This window comes from Uloborus diversus, chromosome 5 (assembly GCF_026930045.1).
Source record: "Uloborus diversus isolate 005 chromosome 5, Udiv.v.3.1, whole genome shotgun sequence".
NCBI classification, from domain to species: Eukaryota; Metazoa; Arthropoda; class Arachnida; order Araneae; family Uloboridae; genus Uloborus; species Uloborus diversus.
In genome coordinates this window covers 98,999,306-99,018,190 of record NC_072735.1, presented here as the reverse complement: position 1 = coordinate 99,018,190, position 18,885 = coordinate 98,999,306, and the positions used below count along the sequence as shown (strand labels likewise).

General features: G+C 31.8%; 1 protein-coding gene across 1 annotated transcript in view; it reads left to right on the top strand.

The window, feature by feature from the left end:
* The first annotated feature begins 1,045 nt into the window (after positions 1-1,045).
* The window catches only part of LOC129223040 (transcriptional repressor scratch 2-like), an 89,295-nt gene continuing 71,455 nt past the window's right edge, over positions 1,046-18,885 (top strand). Inside the window, exon 1 of the mRNA XM_054857603.1 lies at positions 1,046-1,178. Within this exon, the coding sequence (XP_054713578.1) occupies positions 1,046-1,178 (133 nt within the window). The remainder of the gene's footprint in view (positions 1,179-18,885) is intronic.

The window sequence follows — 18,885 nt, the reverse complement described above, 5'->3', positions numbered from 1 at the left end:
GGTAATTATGCAGATGACTTACGTAGAATCACTGGTATCCTTGATATGGCTGCATGAGAAGCTGGAACTTCACTTTTCTTTTTGTCATAAGTGAATATGTAACTAACTCAGCGAAAAGAACTGTTGATGAAGTTTAATAATATGAAGCAATAATGCAATGTGATTAAATTTTTACTTGTTGGTGTTTGAAGTTTCTCTTGAACGCCATGACTTTCCGAAAAGAAGAAGATATAAAGAGGTAATTTTTCGTGACCTACATTTCCAATGTTCATTAATATAGCAATAAGCATATTTCATGCGATGTGAATTTCTTCAAAAGAGAATTGGATGGACAAGCATCGGCTTAGGTCAGGTGCGTAAGTTTCTAATCTGTGGTCTATCTAAGATAAAAGTAACTTGTGGAATAGTGTAAATAGAGTTGTGCTTTGAAAAGTTGAATAGTAAGAACTTCTCTCGCGCATATTTTTGCTTTGATATTTGTTTTAAAAAGAAACTCGTGACTGGTTTCAAGGAAACGAAGCATCGAATGAAGCAATAAAAAAAGTAATGTCATTAAATGTAGTTTTTATGGATTTGAGATAGCAGCACGTAAGAAGTGTGATATCATCATTCTAAAAGCAATACACTACATTATTCTTGAAAGTTGAATATTTTTAAGGTCATATCTCCACACAACATTTAATCCATCCAAGAGGACTTTTGAGATGCTTCAATAGGCTCCGCCTTTAATGCAAGAAACGTGTTTTCCAGTACTGTCCACATAAAGATTTTCACACTTGAAACAGTGAAATTGATATGCAGTGCTTTGATAAAACTCGACGTCTGTTCCCTTTAATGGATGGATGTGGATGGATTATTCTTCATTTCATCGAATAACATCCTTTATTTGCTGAGCCTTTTATCGTGGAGCTTTTGACGAAGGCTATCCCCATTGATTGACTTATCCAAAACCGAGATTTTCTTAACCTTTCAGGGAGTGAACGAAAAGGAGCGAACGAGAGATTGATCTTTTCGGGTCGATCAAAAGGGGTGTTGAGCGTCCGCGATGCCTCGTTCTTTCCTAGTGAAGAAAGTGAAACATCCTGTTGATCATAGCAACCGGTGGCCATACCATGAACCGGCTAGTCCTACAGAGGCGGAGACTCCACCACCGGGGTTCACCATCCATTATAGTAACGGTAGGTAAAATTTTATATGAACGTAAGTTTTAGTGAAATTAAATTTGTATCATTTTGAAGTTAAAGAAATTATGTTTAGACAAGGTCAGAGCTGGCAGAGAAATTTGTGTGCTACATTTTATTCTTCTCACAACTGAGAGAAGATTAATTGAATGACGAATCACTTGATGTGTTTCGAAAATCCTACAAAAACTAATTTAAAAGTTTAAACTTTTTCAATCTTAATTTATAAATGGATCTAATAATCGTACGTGAAAATGTTTCAATTTATATTCCCATCTTTGAAAGAGTAAAAAGTCTTTCATACTCATTACCATCGTTTGTTCCATTAAATTTAAAGCATCAATTGTGTAAAAACTTAATATTAAAAAAAAAAAAGAACGAGCCATCTTTGGTTTTATAACTTCTATAATCGTTTAATATCTTTCATTATTAAGTTTTATTCCCTTGACTTTGTCTCGCATTGTTCAAAGTAACGGAACTCTGGTGAATCGATTTAATTTGTGATAGAATTTTTTTTAACTAAAAACGGAGAGGGTTTTTTTTATTACAAAGCAATTGTTATCAATTGTTAACAAAAATTATATTAATGCATCGCAATCAACCTGTCGATTGCAAAATATATGTTTGAGAAATCTGACTTGAACGATGTAACTTTTTAGAAAAATACATTAAGTATATAAATGAGTATACGTCCGACACCTGTAAATTAGAAAATTCATAAATGAACCTTTTTATCTAACATTTTGTCTGTCAAAGAACAAACACTACTTCAATCAAATGTTAAAATAATATATTTAAGCGATGAAATTAGATTGCTAACTTTATCCAATTTGGAAAGTGAAAAAGATGAAGTATTTTATTAAGTAGACTACTGGAATATATGAATATAAATTCTTACTTGAGAATATATGAATATATAACGCGGGTGGACATTAATGTGATATCACGTTCCGTAAAATATAGTTACCTACTGTTGCAATCATAAGCGTATTTTTGTAAAAAAAAACTAAGTTGTAAATAATTTTTTGTTTTGAACGGATTTTTATTTGTTAAAACTGGGCATTAAGATTTTTAAAGTTTAGTTTCAAAAACTAAAAAGCAAATCAAAATGACTGATTATAGCTTTCAAAAGGATCTTCTCGATTTTAAATTCGTAGAAACGGGTACATGAATAATGTTAACATCTGTACAGAAAGCAGTACAGAATATGCGACAGATGGAACGTTTAAATTAGACTAATACGCGACTAAAGGATATTTTTAGCACCCCTAGAGGTGTTCTTTACGCATTGAAAATCTAAAATATGACCACAAAAATATACACAAGTACATTCAAAATATTCAAATTGAAAGCTTTCAAGTAACTCCGATTTCATGTTTTATGTTAATAAAAAGTAACTCTACATAAATATTAATGTTGCAGAAATTTATTAAAATGTAAGTACAATTTAATTTACAAACGCGATTTTCTCAAGACGTCAACTTTAACAACGCATGCTCCTTTTTCTAGAAAACAGCTTTACACATTACTTTGCGATTTTCACCATTCTCTTTACATGTTTATAATCATTCTGATGCGAAGTTTTTTTGTTTTAGGACTCATACTTTTTCCTAAACAACTGTTTTTATGGTCAGAAATGTCCTTTTTTTTAATTTAAAAAGTGACTATCGGTTAATACTTAACAAACTATGAAATGCTCAGAGTTTACTTGAAATTTCCTTTCAGTAAACTCTTAGGTATTTCCTGAAAACACAGCGAAAATTAAAAGCTTCTATAGTCAAAACTTTTTGAGAAAATGGTACCCGCACTGCAATACCGACTCCCCTGAAAAAGGTTCTATCAATATTCTTTGTTGCTATTCGTCTTCTTTAACGGTATACTGCACAACAAGCTGACAAAAATTAAAAAGTGTACTGATTAGCAATAATATTAAGAATTAACCGACTATGTTTCTTATTATTTTATTTGCAGATAACAAAGATTTATGACAGTGTTGATTGCATTGAAGTTATTATTTGTTCGAGCACGAAACCTTAGCTGAATAATTTTGTTACCATGTACTTTTTCTCTAACTGCAAAATTATCCCTTTAATTGTACTTTTAATGATATCATGTTTAGTTCGTACGCTCAGATTTAAAAGTTTCATCGACGCAAGTCTAAAAATTGGTGCTCATTTTACTTTACATGTTGAAAAGTTGGATAAGTAAGTAGTGTAGATGAGTCACTAAGTAACTTTAGCAATAAATTAGCTATCACTAAGCTAAAAAATCTGTGGTCTGTTGTAAATATAACAGACATACAACATGCAGTTTTGGGTAATTACATTACTAATAAAAAATAAGAACCTTAATAAATAGAGAAAAATATTATGCATGAGTGCAAAATATGTACTAATCCTATCGTACATTCAAACTAATTATAGAATCCACTAAATATTTTCCCCTCCTAAATACAGCTTTTTTCCATTTTGTGTGTATATAGTGAACTTCTATTATAATCAAACTCAATAGTTTGCATGTATTTTGTAAACTAAATAAAAATATTGTTTTGTGTCACGTGATAAACAGCAACGTATTTTACGAAACATTTTAAATTTTTTTTTAATGGCATAATACATATTTCTTTGATGGTATTACTCTCGCAATTAACAAGAAGTTCCGTCTAGAACTATACGAGCCTACTTTCCCGTATACCCATACTACTTTCTAGTACCTGATCAACATTCTCAAAAATAGCTAAAATCGCAAATTTTCTTAAACATATTTTTAAAACACTAAAAACTGATTTCTGGGAATAAAATATTCCTCACTCATCTAAAAAAATTAGATGCGTAAAAAAAAGTATGAACATTTAAACAAAGCAGCTAATACACTTTTTTCAATTAAAAAAATCTTTAACAGCTTTCAAAACGAAAAAAATATTAATTAAAATTAATAAGCTCATTAAAATAAATTCATCATATCAAAAAAAAAAAGTTTCTTTTTCCCCTGTTGCCAAGAACAATTTTTTAAATGAATTAATGCACTTACCAAAATAAATAAAAACCATAAAATGTCAACTTAAAGAAATAATTTTCATTGTCAAAAAAAAAAAAAATCGTCTGCGCATATCTTTATGTAGAAACATAAATATCTTCGAGTTTACTCGCCGAAAACTGAATACCTAAATTAAAACTTTAGCGTGAAAATAAAAACAAGTCATATCAACAATAATTATTTCATAGTCAAAACCATAGCTGCGGAGTCGGAGTCGGAGTCAATCTCATTTTGGGGTAAAGGAATCGGAGTCGAATATCTAAGAATTGGAGTCAGTCATTTGGCTTCCGTGTATAAATTTTTGCCAAAGCTACAAAGTCAGAGTCGAAGTCGGCGAGTCGTAATCCGATTAATTGTTGGGCACAGGAGTTGGAGTCGGGGGTCAAGTGCCCCTAAATTCTCGGAGTCGAAGTCTGGAGTTTGGAGTCAAGAGCTATTTCCAACAAAATTTGTTTGAAGTAAATCCGCCTTCAAGTACGGAATCTGCATTGACTTTCAGTTTTCCCGTAGGCGCTAATGTTAAGGGATTTGAACTGTTCAAAATTGAACGGAAAAGTGTTCAAATCAGAAAGATATTTTATATACAAGTTTTTCATCAAACGCTTTTTCCTACAAAGTTTGTTTGAAGCAAATTCGCCTCATGGTTCAGAATTGTCTTCAATTTCCCCGTAGGCGCTAATGTTAAGTTTTTTTGAACTGTTCAAAATTGAACAAAAAATAGTTCAAATCTAAAAGTAAAATATGGGAATGAGATGTCCTCGCCGAGATCTTTCGAACAAAAAAAAAGTTTGTTCGAATCGGACTATTCATTCAAAAGTTATTAGGGGGGGGGGACAGACAGACAGACAGACCGACAGACATTTTCCCCCATCTCAATACCCTACTTTCCAATTTTTAATTTTTCGATATTTATTCTATTATTTTATTTATTTTTGACTTTATTTTTGTTTTTTGCGATATTTTTAAGATGCATTAAGCCTTTTTTCATGCTTTTTTCTTCTTTTTCTGACTTTTACTGGGAAAGTAGGCTAAAAAGCGGTAAACTTAGACAGATGCTCAACTTACAAGGGTGGTCAAATTTAAAGGTTTTACTGTACTACGAAGTAATTCTTTCTGATTTTTCCATTATACTCTTTGAGAGTGTTATGACTACAATTTTCCCTCTGTGAGTTTGATATCGGATAATGTGCAAGATTTGCATAAAAGAATATCCTGATTTTAAAAGTTTATATTTTATAAACTATTATACTTACCACTACCAATGATACAAAAACAAAGATAAACTGTGAAAGTTTTTTTTGAACGTATGTAACTACTTAAACGTGCACGTTTCGCACTAGCGCAGCCAGAAATTCCTCCTGGAAGGAGTTTTTTTGTTCACAACAGTCCCTACACGTGTGTTAACTACAGTATTAGGATTGGCAACAATGTTAAAACCAAGACCTCTAGGACGGGGTGTTTTTATCCCCAATCCTCCCACTTTGCCGTGCCACTGACATTCCGTAAAAATGAATTGGCCGATCAGGTGATGCTAATTTTTCCTTTATACGTTGGCCGGACAAACCCCCAAACCTAACTCCAACTGTTTTTTTTTTTTTTTTTTTTTTTATGAGGCTTCGTCAAAGACTTTTTAGACACCACTATTGGCTACAACATTGCAGAAACTGAAAGATCCCATATGTGTAGCATTACGAAAAATTGAGTGAAACATTCCAAAATGTATGTTATAGGTGTGCGTCGCGTTACGAAAGGCGCACACATTGAACAATTGTGGGTGGAAAAAAAACTCTCACAGTTTAGAATTTATTTTTATGTATCATTTACAGGGCTAAGTGTAATAGTTTATGAAATATTTTTTTAAAACCAGGATATTCTTTTGAGCAAACCCTGTACTATGTCAAGTGTGCAAACGGAGGTCATCTTATGCCATCTTACAAGACTGGAAAATGGAATTCAGTAATGTATTGAAAATTTAGCGGAAAGATGGTCGCATAATTTTAGTCAAAGGTAAAGATATGACAATGAGAAACGGAAAAGAATAATCGGTAGAAAATATTATTAAAGGAAAATTTGAACATTATTAAAATATTTTTTCACATGAAGTTTGTTCGAGAGTTAGACTGCAAAATGATCTTTTAAAATTAATAACCTATAAAAATGAAAAACGGTATCTATGAGCGTATTACTCTAAAATGTAGGAGTAGTAAAGAAGATATACAAACGTTATGGCAAACGAATACATACATACGTATATATTAGCGAAAATCACTAATCGAGTAACCCTCTGACGTCACCAACAATGAAACTCGCGCCATAGCATGGTTGACGTCATTATTTCATAGTTGAAGTTCCAAAATTTTAGTAAGCTATTAATAATTTGATAATATTTTTGGTAATGTTTGACACGCAGGGAAATGCTTGATTTTGACAAGACTGAACTAATTCCGGTAACTTAACTGTTTTGCTGGTAAAACTGTAATTTTAGGAGAATCAAGAAAAGAAAAAACAAGGTCAACAATGAACACTATTTGCTGGAATTTAGAGTTAATCCACTGGATTTAGAGTTGCAATTTCAACTTTCAAAATATCATCAAACAGGCAATTGTTTCGTTCAAATGTAGAAGCGATTTTCATCCGTCATTCTCTGACGGGCGATTTTCTAGTTTTAAAAATAATATTCACTGCTACTTCACTCCCGAACCTTATAAGCATTTAAACGAGTCCTTGTAACCCATGGCAGCAGTTTATTTTGAAATATGCATAGCGTATTTCCTCACCTTTTTTTTCATCCACAATGTAAAAATTTTTTCAATTACATTCAGGAAAAATCTTCTCATATTTGAAATAAACAAGAACAACTTTTATATGCACTTTGTACAAGCTTTTCACTGCAAGCAGACACTACGTGCTGCAAAGAGATATTTACAGGGGCTTTGGACGTCTCGTTCTCTCCGTAATTACAATAGCATTTTATTATATATTTATTTATTTGAGGATATGAGGAGGGAGGGGGGTTAAAGGTCATGTTTTTTACTGAGGATAGAAACAACCAAAAAAAAAAAAAAAGCGACTCGTTCAGAGAATGAGGAAGGTTTTTTTTTTTTTAGCAATCACGATTGCTTATTGTTCTCATTTGACCGTCCTTGGCGTTGTGGTTCCTTTTTCAGCTTGGACCAGAGGCATCTGCAGCACCGCCGCCCACCGGCTCCTTCGGTCCTGAGCACTGTCCCCCGGAATCCGATTTTCCTGGTCGGTGGCGCCCATGTCCCACACACAAGCACGCTCACACATATACACGCTCACACATATACACGCTCACAAATATACACGCTCACAAATAAACACGATCACACATATACACGCTCACACATATACATGCTCACACACGTACACACACTCACACAAACGCGCCGTTACACACATACACAAATGCATAAACACAGTTCTACGCACACACACAAACCTACACATGCACCACGCTTGCTCACACACACACAACTATACACACGGAACTGCCCAGGAGAAGGGGCAGGTTTGGGAGGACAGAAGCAGTTTCTAGAAACAATAACTCCAATAAATAGGGTCCTGTCGTGATTGCGAAAAACATAATTTGAATTCAAAATTTTAAAATTCAAATTAATATATATATATATATATATATATATATATATATATATATATATATATATATATATATATATATATATATATATATATATATATATATATATATATATATATATATATATATATATATATATATATATATATATATATATATATATATATATATATATATATATAGTTTTTTTTGCAACCTTTAAGAAACATTGCTTACTTTATACGGTACACGCTGTGCGTACTACATTTTCACTGTTACCTGTAGAAAAGCGACATACACAGGGGCTGAGAAACCATTTCCTTTTTTTTTTGCGGCAAGTACACTTAAAATGTAAAGATTTTCGTAACATTTTAAATTTTTTTCAATGGCATAATACATATTTCTTTGATGGTATTACTCTCGCAATTAACAAGAAGTTCCGTCTAGAACTATACGAGCCTACTTTCCCGTATACCCACACTACTTTCTAGTACCTGATCAATATTCTCAAAAATAGCTAAAATCGCAAATTGTTTCAAACATATTTGTGGTAATTTCTAGGAATAAAGTATTCCTCACACATATAAAAAAATTAATGCGTAAAAAAAACAGCACCTTTTAAACAAAGCAGCTAATTCACTTTTTTCCCTTTAAAAAATAATTCTTTAACAGTTTTCAAAACGAAAAAATAATAATTAAAAGTAATAAGCTTATTAAAATAAATACATCATATCAAAAAAAAAAAAAAAACGTTTCTTTTTCCCCTGTTGCCAAAAATAATTTTTTTTTTGAATTAATGCACTTACCAAAATAAATAAAAACAATGAAATGTCAACTTAAAAAAATACTTTTCATTGTCAAAAAAAAAAAAAAAATCGTCTGCGCATATCGTTATGTGGAAATATAAATGAGTGTTTATTCGCCGAAAACTGAATACCTAAATTAAAACTTTAGCGTGAAAATAAAAACGAGTCATATCAACAATAATTATTTCACAGTGAAAAGCATAGCTGCGGAGTCGGAGTCGGAGTCAATCTCCTTTTGGGATAAAGAAGACGGAGACGAATATCCAAGAATCGGAGTGAGTCATTTGTCCTCTGTGTATAAATATTTGCCAAAGCTACGAAGTCAGAGTCGAAGTCGGGGAGTCGGAGTCCGATTAACTGTCGGGCACAGGAGTCGGAGTCGGAGTCAGGTGCCTCTAAATTATCGGAGTTGGAGTCTGGAGTTTGGCTTCAAGAGCTATTTCCAACAAAATTTGTTTGAAATAAATCCGCCTTCAAGTACGGAATCTACATTGACTTTCAGTTTCCCCGTAGGCGGTAATGTTAAGTTTTTTTGAACTGTTCAAAATTGAACAAAAAATAGTTCAAATCAAAAAGTGAAATATGGGAATGAGGTGTCCTCGCCGAGATCTTTCGAACAAAAAAAAGTTTGTTCGAATCGGACTATTAATTCAAAAGTTATTAGGGAGGGGGACAGACAGACAGACAGACAGACCGACGGATTGACATTCCGACAGACAGACTGACAGACATTTTTCCCCATCTCAATACCCTACTTTCCAATTTTTAATTTTTCGATATTTATTTAATTATTTTATTTATTTTTGATTTTTGTTTTTTTGTTTTTCGCGACATTATTAAGATGCATTAAGCCTTCTTCTTCTTTTTCTGACTTTTACTGGGAAAGTAGGCTAAAAACACTGGTAAAACTCATTTAAAACACTTTGAAACCACCGCTAACAGTTTGAACGCTCCGTAGCAGAAGAATTGATCCTGTTTCTATTGTTCTAATTATTCAAACAGCAGCATTTCTATAATTATTGAAATGTTACCACTCCCAGATTATCGATTCAGGTGAAAGAAAATGTTCTTTAATTTAATATTTTAATCAAAAAAAAAACTGGAAGATAACTTTGATTTTCGCATTTTGCATTTGTTTTCAAATGTTAGTCAATGTTGTCTCTTATGTATTATAGATTATGTATTATATCATAATGAATTATATCTAACAAGTGATACGAGGTGTAATTCATCTCTCTCTCTCTCTCTCTCTCTCTCTCTATATATATATATATATATATATATATATATATGTGTGTGTGTGTGTGTGTGTGTGTGTGTGTGTGTGTGTGTGTGTATACATACATACATATACAGTTGGCTCTCTGATTAATGACGTTCTATTGAATGACTTTCTCTATTTAAAGACGGTTTTTCACGGTCCCAGATGGTCCACTATAGTTTTAAAAGCATTTTGTTTAAGGACGCTTTCTAATTAAGGACGATTTTTTGTTTTCCCTTCAAAGTCGTTTAACAGAGAGCCTACTGTATGTATAAAATCGGTCTCAAACAGCCATCTGATGTTTTCCGTCTGGCTGAATTTTGTTGCATTTGAGAAATTCAATTTTTTAATTTTGTCTGCTTGTTGACTAATTAGTAATTAATTTTTACATTTGTTTTCTTTTTGCAACATTTTACAGTTTTTTCTTTACTTACTTTATCTATCAAGTATTTAATTTATTATCTTTAACAATTTTACAATTAACAAATGCATCTAAACAATTCCCAGGGAGATTACGTTCGTTTTTTTCTCATTATGGATAATTCTTTGCATGATCCTAAAATAAACCTGTTTACAAGCATCACTTATAGACAATTGCATGTTTCATAAAGTTTCTAAACGTATGTGATTAAAATAATTTTTCCGATATTTTTAACAAAATGACTTTTAAAGGTAAAAGTTGTTTCTCAAAAATTCTGTTAGGACTGACAGGAGATAGCCGTTTTCAGTACTATTTCATAGAATTATTTGTCGACCTCAAACAACAATGGGTAACTTAATTTTTTTTTCTTGTTAGAGGAAAGGGTTCCTACAAATGTGAGATTATTTCGTTTGCTCCCATTATTGACCGGTTGATGCCTCCCCAGTTTCGCTGATCAACCCCCCCCCCCCTAGTTTTTTAGTTTCAATCATACCTTTTGATATAGTAAAGGTAGGGAGGAAATTTGAAATGTCGGTGAAAGAGGGGATAAACCGACCGGTTAAAATGCAGGTGGTCCGTTTAAGAGAAAGTTGTCTTCAAAAGTTTTTTAATAATTACGGATTATTGCGACTCCAATTTTGTAACGAAAATGTCAAACATTTTTTACGCTACAAGTGTCGATAACATAAAATATGGCTTAATGATGCTAAATGAAAAAAGTATCAATAACTATTCAGAAAATAACTAATTTTGTATAAAATACGTGACTTTAAATATAAAGTGATAGATTAGTACTGTTAAAATAAATTTAAACCTGGTACTATTAGATTCTTACAATTCGATGAGAAATTTGGAAAATAAGATCGTTGTTCTTTTCTCTAAGAACATCCCTCCCCCCCCCTCAAAAAAAACTATCCTGTTTTTTTTTTTAAATAAATTTGGGCTGACACAAACTACATCACTGCCGTTTCGCATGTACTCTAATTTGATGAGTCAATATGCATCTTGTAAGCATCTGATTCAGCTTCGTAATTTTTTCCTATTATAAATTTTAAGGTCATTGTCCTAATTTAGATTCCATTATAGATTTATTCGAAACAATTCAAATTATCCAAACACAAAGCAGAACCATTTTTTTCCTCAATTTTTAGTTCAGCGTATTCAAAACAAAAAGAAAACTGAATTTTTTTTTGTCCAAGATACGTGTCTTATCTTCTTCAAAATGCTTCTGCGCTCTGATAAAAGATCTTAAATTCCCATCACATTGAGTAGGGACGTGTTTTGTTGGGAAGTCTTTCAAAAGCATTGTGAAAGCTTGATTTTAGAGTTTTCTTTACTTCACGTCATTAATCGACAAAAAAGTCAATGCTACTTTCGTGAAATATAGTCGGGGAATGTGGTACAAAGTGAAATAGTAAAGATAACTTACTTCTTTCAAAATGAACAATTTGGAAATTTCTTTTGAAAATTACATTAAGAAAGAACAGTTAATTTTGCAATAAAACCTGTAAGGAAATATTATTTTTCATATTTAGCACTAAATTATGTTCTTAAAAAAAGTGGAAAATGTTCTTTTGTTTTAGCATGGGGTAAAGTGAAAAATAAAATATTTTTATTTGATTACTGAAAATATTTTTGATCCATTGAATGTATAAAATAAAAGAATGAATAATTTATCGAATAGATTATTAAACAATAAATGAGTAAATAAATAAATTAATTAATGTATGAGAAAAAATAAATGATTAAATAAAATAGTTAATTTATAAGAAAATAAGTGAATGAATGAATAAATAAGTAAATTTATAAAGGAAAGGATATAAATAGATACATTAATGAATGAATACGTAAGTGTTTTAATTTAAACGAGGGATAATAAGAAAAATTATCGTTCGTTAAAAGAAAAAGGAAACGAGCTGACCTGTTTCACTTTGCTACATTTACTTGCCCCATGTACTCAACAAATTATATTAAACAATTAAAATCAAAAACACGTCGAATATAACCTAAAAAAGTACTGCGCTGAACATCATTAGATCTCAATCAGTTCTTAAAACTATTAATTACAAAAACTTCATAGTTTTATGATGATAAAAACTATTTTTGGAAAACCGTAAAGTATTACAATATTTATCTCACATTTTTTAAATGACATATTTTTTATTTCCGTGGATCTTTAGAGCTATTTATTTTTTGACTGGAATCAAATATATTTAAGAAAGTTGCTAAAATAGTATTTAATAGGTGGCGCTGCAAACTAAAATCAATTTACCATTTCACTTTACCTCACATTCTTCTACTTTACTTTTGATTAAATCGGAAGAGTAGCACTGATTTACATCTTAAAAACAATTTAATGTTAAAAGAATAATATATGTGCATCGTTTTCTTAAAAAATTTGTAGCACTTCTCATGGTTGTAAGTTCTTATAAAAAGATAGAGCTTCAAAAACTGTCTTTTTTAAGGTAACATAAAAGATATAGATAAAAAGCCAACGTTTTTGTTTTAAAAAAGTTTAAAATCTTACACTAAATAAATATCTAGGAGCTCTCCATTCCCTGCGATTTTCGTTCGCCAACCACGATTCGTCGCCTGCGGTGGCTGTATTTATCCATTGTTTCGTTATCAAGTTTAATTCCAAAGCTTTTAAGAAAAAAAAATATTGTTGCTGTGTTTGTATTAAAAACAGCAATGCTCGTACTTAATGAGTTTAAATGAGCACACAAGTGATAAAAAATGTTTTAGTGAAAAGTACAAAAATTTATTTGCTAATATTTTACTTTGAGTTGAAGAATCAATATTAATTACATTTTAAAAATGATGGAAAGTGACAAAGTAAGCGTTTTAAATGCCCTGTAGTAGTTTGTGACTAAGGCGGTGTTTTTAGATTAATACTTTTTTTAGAAAAAATAAACTATTTCAGAAGAGTATTAAAATTCACATCAAAACACTTTAATGCTGCAAGCAGTCATAAATGCAGTATTGTAATACGAAGTATGTGAGAACAGTTAAATATTATTTTGAAATATTATTTTTAAAAAAATTGAAAATTTTAGGGAAAACAGTGAGTTTTAATTGACGGCATTCGTTTACTTCATCATTAGTACACATTAGGAAAATAAAACTCTTTAGCATTATTAACTAGGAATTTTTATTTATGGTTATAATGAAATTCTAAAAAAATATGACAATTGACAATATTATTATTAGCAACAATAAAACAAAGCTTTAAAAAGTTGCACAATGTATTCTATACAAATCTCGAAATAGCTTCAATAATGTTTATTATTTCATGCATAACATTTGACCTCCCTCAAAGTGCAAAATTTTTATGAGAAATTCTAATTACCATTTTGCATTTTAAAATAGCTTTTAATGTTGTTTTTAACAGATGGCAGACTACTTAAATTGTAATTTTTCACGTGATTAAATGATTTTTTTAAATTTTGCTATTATTTTACTTCTGAATGACGAAAAATTAATTATTTCGGGGATTACTTTTCATTTCATTACAAGTTTTGCTCTTGTTTAATTCCACGTTTTTACAGCCACGTAATTTAAAAAGACGAAATAATGTATTTTACTCCAAAAAGGTAGTTCTTTCACAACTTTGACCACATATGGCAAGAGTAAGTGAAATGAAACAAAATCGACAAGATTTAAAATGCGCCAAGAATAACGCTTATAACAGAGTAGTACCTAAAATTCGAAATTAAGCAGACTAGGGGCCAAAACCACCAGATCGCACACTATAATGGGAATCTAATGTCAAATAGCATTCGCGATGACAATATCTCTCAGTTTGTGCAGACTGACCAATAAAATGCCATCGGACAAGGTACGATGTTTTCGTAAGAAAACTCTATCGAACGCTGTGTGTTGGAAGAAGCTGGAGTTAAATTAAATTCCTAGCAGGTAGTGGTGAATTTGCATATCCATTTTATGTGGAAACCATCTCTTTAGAATTCCCCCGTGCCAGCTCACGCTGTCTGTTCAGAATGCAATCGTTTCTTTGCAGCAGCCTTCCGCATACCGAACACATGAATGCGAAGGGGGATTCGGAGGACGTGAAACGATCGACGCTCGCTGTGAAGTTGCAATTGAAGCGCTGTTCTTTGCGCGACTTTTTTTCTTCCTTTTCAAACATTCAAAGAGGAAAAAGGCTTTCATTGATTTTGACTCCGATAAAAATGGTTCAATTTTTTCAGTTCGAATTTGGAAGCGACATTCGTGGTGCTATTACCGAAGAAACAAGGATTGCAAAAATTGTATACATGTTAAAAACAAAGAATTTTTTCAGCATATTTAATTTAACACGCTTAGCATCGCAGCGTTGCCAACGTTGCAGGAACTATTTGAGGAGCATCCGTGGTGATTTTGAGGACATTTGGAAAAATTGCGGAGCTGCTCAGTATTTTCTATAAAAATCAATATAAAAAATTTAAACCTCTTATCTAATATTGACTTTGATATGTTTAATATTAATCATTTTAAATAGTGGCAAAAAATAATTATTTTTGAATTAATAAAATAACTTTAAACACGATGTCATTCTTTGAGTATTAGCATCATTATTTTCCCATATTTGCATGCCTGTCATAATATATATGTCATAAATTAGCAAAGTATGACAAAAATAAATTTAATTTTCATAGATTTTTATTAGAACTACTCCGCAAAAGGCGGAGCAGTTGGCAACCCTGATTCATGTAACAATTTTAAAGCGTTATGTAAGTTAACGTTGCAATAAATGCCCTAAAACCGGGTTATACCATTATCCGACGCATATTTCTCTTTCATGTTACGATTTAAGTTGCGACGTATTTTGTTTTTCTATTTAGCTCATATTGAAAATGAATTAGAAGAATTAATGGTAAGTTCAACTAATATGGCAATAATCATAACAGTGTGTTTGAATACAGAATTCACAATGCTCCTGAGTTGCATATAGGAATGCTAATAAGTGACGGAACAAAAGAAAAGTTTGAAAGGGAAGAAAAATCTCTGTTAAAGCTAAAAATATCCTTTAAAAATCTTTCCAGTAGCAAATGTTATTTTTACCCACTTGAAAAAGTAAGTCGAGCGAGTTTGCTATTTTTCGTTGAATTCCCCCCCCCCCTTTTTTTTTTTTGTTTTTTTAACACACGGTCAAGAAATGCTTCAGTCAAATGACGTTAAAATAGCTCTTTTGTAGTAAAATGGCACTACTATTAACACATTCTATCGTTTTTAAGGGGAGGGGTAGTAGTTTTTATGCGCGTTTTCTGCATCTGTTCTCCTCTTTGCCGAAAATTTAAGTTTTTTTTATATTTCACCGAATGTTCATGTACGCTGGCTAAAACCGTCTGCATCGGACCACTGCCAAAATTGAAGCTGTTGCTAAATTTACAAAATTACAGTCATACATAAATCGGTTGCCTTTTATTAGTGAAAAGGCTTTAGAGTATGAGGCGATAATTTTAATCATTTTCAAATTGCGTGGAAGTTTGAGTACTGAAAGCAAGTAAAATAAAACCAAGGTTAGAACACGAAGGCTACATATTTTGAAACAATGCTTACTAAGAAGTGATATTAATATATTTACGCTCAAGGTTATAGGACTTGGTAATAAGATGCTTATACACTATAAAATAGTGTTTTTAGCGTACCTGAACCAGCCATGTTCGTTTTCAAGTAAAAAGAAATAATAATAATACTTAAAAAAAACCCATAATGAAGGGAAAAAATGTTTTTGATAAAAATCCAGAACAGTCCTTTCCAAGAAATAACACAAAAATTAATTCACGAAGTTGTCTGATTTTATAAACCCTTACGATACACAATATATCTTTATAGGCTAACACTTCATTTGCCACCACTGTATTCTGCTGTACGTGCATATGAACAGTTTTGTAATCATCTAATAAATGAGATATATGCAATGCATATAGAACTTTTTTTCCGAATTTTTCCTCATAAAACAATTACCTCGCATTTTTCCAAAGCAATACATCAAACTGTCATGATGCATGAACTATTCCATTATCTTACGTTCAAATTATTGAGGAGGAAGTGTTGACAAAAATGAATCTAATACGGTTTGTTGGAGCTCAGAATACCCTCAAGTTAATCTAAATTATTAAATTCCAATCGTATATATGTATGGAGTTATGTCCGCCTAAAGATCAGTTCTGGTTGGATGTAGGGTGGATGACGTCGTGTCACCTTGATGGTGGTCATATGAGTGATGTTCATAGAGATTCGACAAGTCTTCTAACTCAGTGACATTTGGCCATTTCTCGCCAAATTTGGTGCCGAAAATAAGTCATTGAAAATGATGCCAACTTAACGATATTCCTTCAATGTCTCACCAAGCCCAGGACTTCCAAGCAAACGTGACATCATAATTTTATGAGACGCCGCGGCCAGCTGTTACGCTCAAAGTATATGAAATAAAATAGAAAGAAAGCAGAGAGTTTCTGTTTCGCGAAAACCGCACTAAAATGTATTAGATATACAAAGATAATAGGCTGTTTTTGCATCGACATAAAGTGTAAAAATTTGAAATAAAAATGTTCAATATTTTTCTACAATTCATTTACAAGAAAAAATAATGAAGAAATAATATTATATGCGAGTTCCTGATGCAACGGAAAGGGTAATAATGCCTGGAAGAAAAAACTAAAACACAGCTCATCAGTTATTGCTATTTCGATTAGAAAAACCTAGGTGGCGAAATGAAAACATTCCACATTATTCCTCTATAAATTATTCGAATATGAAGGGAATCTCCTTGCAGGTAACAAAAATAAGCAAAAGAAACGGCGGAGAAATCAATTACCTCTCGCCGAAGCCTATCCGAGCGACGTGCACCGTCCTCGAAAAAATGCAAAGTAAATAGAATTAGATTGGGCGTGTGCTAGGGAAGAGATGGATATCACAATAAAAAGCTTTCCTTTTCCCGCGGAATTGCATTCCGATACAAAAACTTCTCGAGATGAATGACAGGGAGGGGGAAATATTCGGAAAAGGGGAAGAGGGAGAAAAAAGAGAGAGAGAGAGAAACCGCCACAGCTTCTAATCTGGATGTGGATGGGGTCTAGCAAGGAAATGAGGTTTGGCAAAAGGGTGTTGAAGTGCCATGGGAAAATGTGACTTCGGAAGTGCTTTTCGAGATCTGATTTTAAGCCTCTCTTCAATTTCTGAGTTTAGCAACAATGCTTAGAGATCGTTTCGCAGATGTAGGAGAAAGTTTTGGCATTTATAAAATGCGTTTATGTTTTATTTTCGCATTTGCTTTTCTAGCAGCTTTAAAATAATTCAATTCAGTAGCATTTGCTAAAATATTTGTTTAGCAATTTAATGTCTCATGACGCGCTTAGCATCAAAACCCGCTCTATTTATTTCTAAAAACTTTCCTGGAAAGAAAAAAAGTATTTCATACTCCCCCCCAAAAAATTTTCTGCAAAAGGTTTTTGCTTCGTTTGAAACACATGCGTTGTGCAACTTCATTTTTGTTTTCTTCTTTAAAAGGGTAGTACTGTCTAATTATTTGCAGATAAAACAATTTGTACTGAGCTTGTTTTAAAATAAATCGCCCGTCGTTTCCCCCCCCCCCCCAAAACTTTCGCTTTAAATTCCAATTATATTCAGGCAGGATCTCAGTTTTATGGCATGTACTAGCCTGTGCAATCAAAAATGTGAATTGTTTGAGTAGTTTATTTAAACAATGCTGCGGATGTTAACCGTACGTTTTTACAGCGGTCATATGGTAGAAGCATGGAATGAGCTGTTAAAAAAGTGTTTTTCTGGCAGCAGTTTTCGACCTGGGTTGAGATTTATGTATTCCAAAGCGCTTTGTGGCGTGATGGTATCAACAAAAAGTATCAAGTGTTGAAAGAAAAACCTTTGATAATTCATGGATTAGGCTGGTTTTGGTATTAAACAACTCAAATAAAGACAAACATTTCTTAAAAATACTTAATTAAAGTTGAACAATTAGCTATTTATTTAAGCTAGGTCCATAATCTGAGATTTTCGGAGAAAGATTCGTTGAAATTAGCTTTTTATTACTCAAATTAGCAGTAATCACACTATGGATTGAAATAATTATACTAAAACATTTAAAAAACGTAAACAGCTTGAAAGATGCTCTCTTCATTTAGACATTTTTAAAATGTATTTATGAAAGAGTATGATAAGTTACCTCCAAAAATGTGCTCAAAATTTTAACTTAGAGCAAAAAGAATCTTTGAATTATTCATTTGCACAAAAAAGAACTTGCTGCTGTGCAGGAATTTTTCTTCTTACTGTTTTATGTTTCTTAAATATTTCTATACACATATATTTATCTTCAAAGCTGATAAATATAAATTCTTTCTTTTTTGCTTGCTTCCAATTTTTTGTCAATACAAATGGTTTTTAGGAAAAAAAGTAAAAGCTCATTTCTCTGATTTACTGAACATAGTTATAAAACATATGATCGTAAAACAGATGTAACGTGGAATATAGTGAAATTAAGCCCAAAATCTACATTCTACAAAATGTATCATTTGTAAGGGAAATGTTTTACAAGATATAAAAAAATATAATAATAATGA